Source organism: Mus pahari, chromosome 6 (assembly GCF_900095145.1).
Source record: "Mus pahari chromosome 6, PAHARI_EIJ_v1.1, whole genome shotgun sequence".
Taxonomy (NCBI): Eukaryota; Metazoa; Chordata; class Mammalia; order Rodentia; family Muridae; genus Mus; species Mus pahari.
In genome coordinates this window covers 68,215,792-68,217,495 of record NC_034595.1, presented here as the reverse complement: position 1 = coordinate 68,217,495, position 1,704 = coordinate 68,215,792, and the positions used below count along the sequence as shown (strand labels likewise).

The 1,704-nt window shown below is 44.3% G+C and overlaps 1 protein-coding gene across 1 annotated transcript in view; it reads right to left on the bottom strand.

Moving 5' to 3' along the window:
- The window catches only part of Eif2b3 (eukaryotic translation initiation factor 2B subunit gamma), a 72,102-nt gene that overhangs the window by 20,271 nt on the left and 50,127 nt on the right, over positions 1-1,704 (bottom strand). The window contains exon 7 of the mRNA XM_021201200.2: positions 1,152-1,279. Coding sequence (XP_021056859.1) covers positions 1,152-1,279 — 128 coding nt within the window. The remainder of the gene's footprint in view (positions 1-1,151; positions 1,280-1,704) is intronic.

The window sequence follows — 1,704 nt, the reverse complement described above, 5'->3', positions numbered from 1 at the left end:
TGGAACTCACTTTTGTAGACCAGGCTGGCCTCGAACTCAGAAATCCACCTGCCTCTGCCTCCCGAGTGCTGGGATTAAAGGCATGTGCCACCACGCCCGGCAATGTACTTTCTTATATGCTTGAAGTGTAAGCATCTTAAAAAATATTTTAAGTATTATACTAATGCTTGAGAAAAGGTTCTAAAATCAAGTTTGGCTGGGCATGGTGGCGCCCATTAATCCCAGCACTCGGGAGCCAGAGGCAGGTGGGTCTCTAAGAATTTGGGCTAGCCAAGTTTACATAGTGAGACTTTGTATCAAACAACAATAACAACAAAAGCAACAACAAATCACAACACCCAAACAAAGCAAAATCCTAAAAGCAATAGTCAAGCATTACTAAGAAAAAGAAAATGATGGCCCCTGTAAATCATGAGAGGACAAAGCATGTATGCAGGCTTTAGTGTCCAGCTAGTCTCTGCCTCCCAGGTGCTGGGATTAAGGCGTGTACCGCCACCGCCCGGCTCACAACAAATCTTAAAGGCCTTTAGTGTTATGGTAAGATGACTGAAGACTGAGTAATCTGCTCAGGTCACAGAGCTGATGTTAAGCAGAGGCAGCTGTCAGAGCCAGGGGTTTGCTGCTGAGGCTGCGACTGCGGCCATCATGCCACAGCATCTCCACATGCACATTGTTGATAAGACTATGTAACAGCCTAGGACTGGGACAGGAACAAAGGGATTTGAGAGCAAATAAGACAGATTTCATCTCCAGATCCTGCAATGGAGACAGTCTGGTTGGCCTCTGGTTGTAATTGTATACTTCACCATCTTCCATTCATGGGCAGAAGATGGTAGGTCTGCTTACACCTCAAGAACCAGGAAACGGAGATGTGAGAAGGAGAATTTGAAGACCTAACGGTCTACTGGGGAACTAGTCACATAGGTTGTAGACTAAATAATGGGTCATATGCTCGATCAGCCTGTCCCTGATAGTACAGGGGCTGACTCTGCCCAGGAAGGGCGTCCAGAGTTCAGGGAGTAAGGCCAGCTGGCCTGCTTCCCCTGTAAACTAGAGAAGCACTGTCAGTCTTACAGGAGCATCTTGAGGTGTCATTCTTCTAAAGGTACTCTGATCTCTTCCCGTCTTACTGTATCAACTCAAACACCCACCTAAAGACTTCAGCTCCTTTTTCTTTAGATCCTCTTCTTTGTCTTCCTGCCTTTGCTGTGAGGAAGCTGAGGAAAACTGTTTTCTTACTAGGTATGGAATCAGTTCGCTTCGGATAGAAGTGATTGACCTAGAAAGAAAGAGTGGCCAAATATGAGAAACCCTACTGAATCCCCTTGGGTTAGAAATTATTTGCACTCAAGAAAAAGCAAAAAAAAAACCCTAGATTTTCTTATCAGTTAAGACTCAGAATGGGAATAATATGAGAATTCCTCCTCTTGGTCAAGTCAGAAAACAGTCTTCCACAAACTCCTAGCTACATGGTATGTCTGTACACACACACACACACACACACACACACACACACACACACACGCATGTAGTACCTTAATTCTTCATTGGCAACAATCCATGAGAAAATAGACTAATCTGTGTTTGTGTGCACTGTGCCTATGACTGCATGTATGGTATATGTGGGTGCACATGTGTTATACATGCAGAGGCCAGGAGTTGGTATCATCCTCTATCACTTTCCACTTTACTTTTTTTTTTTTT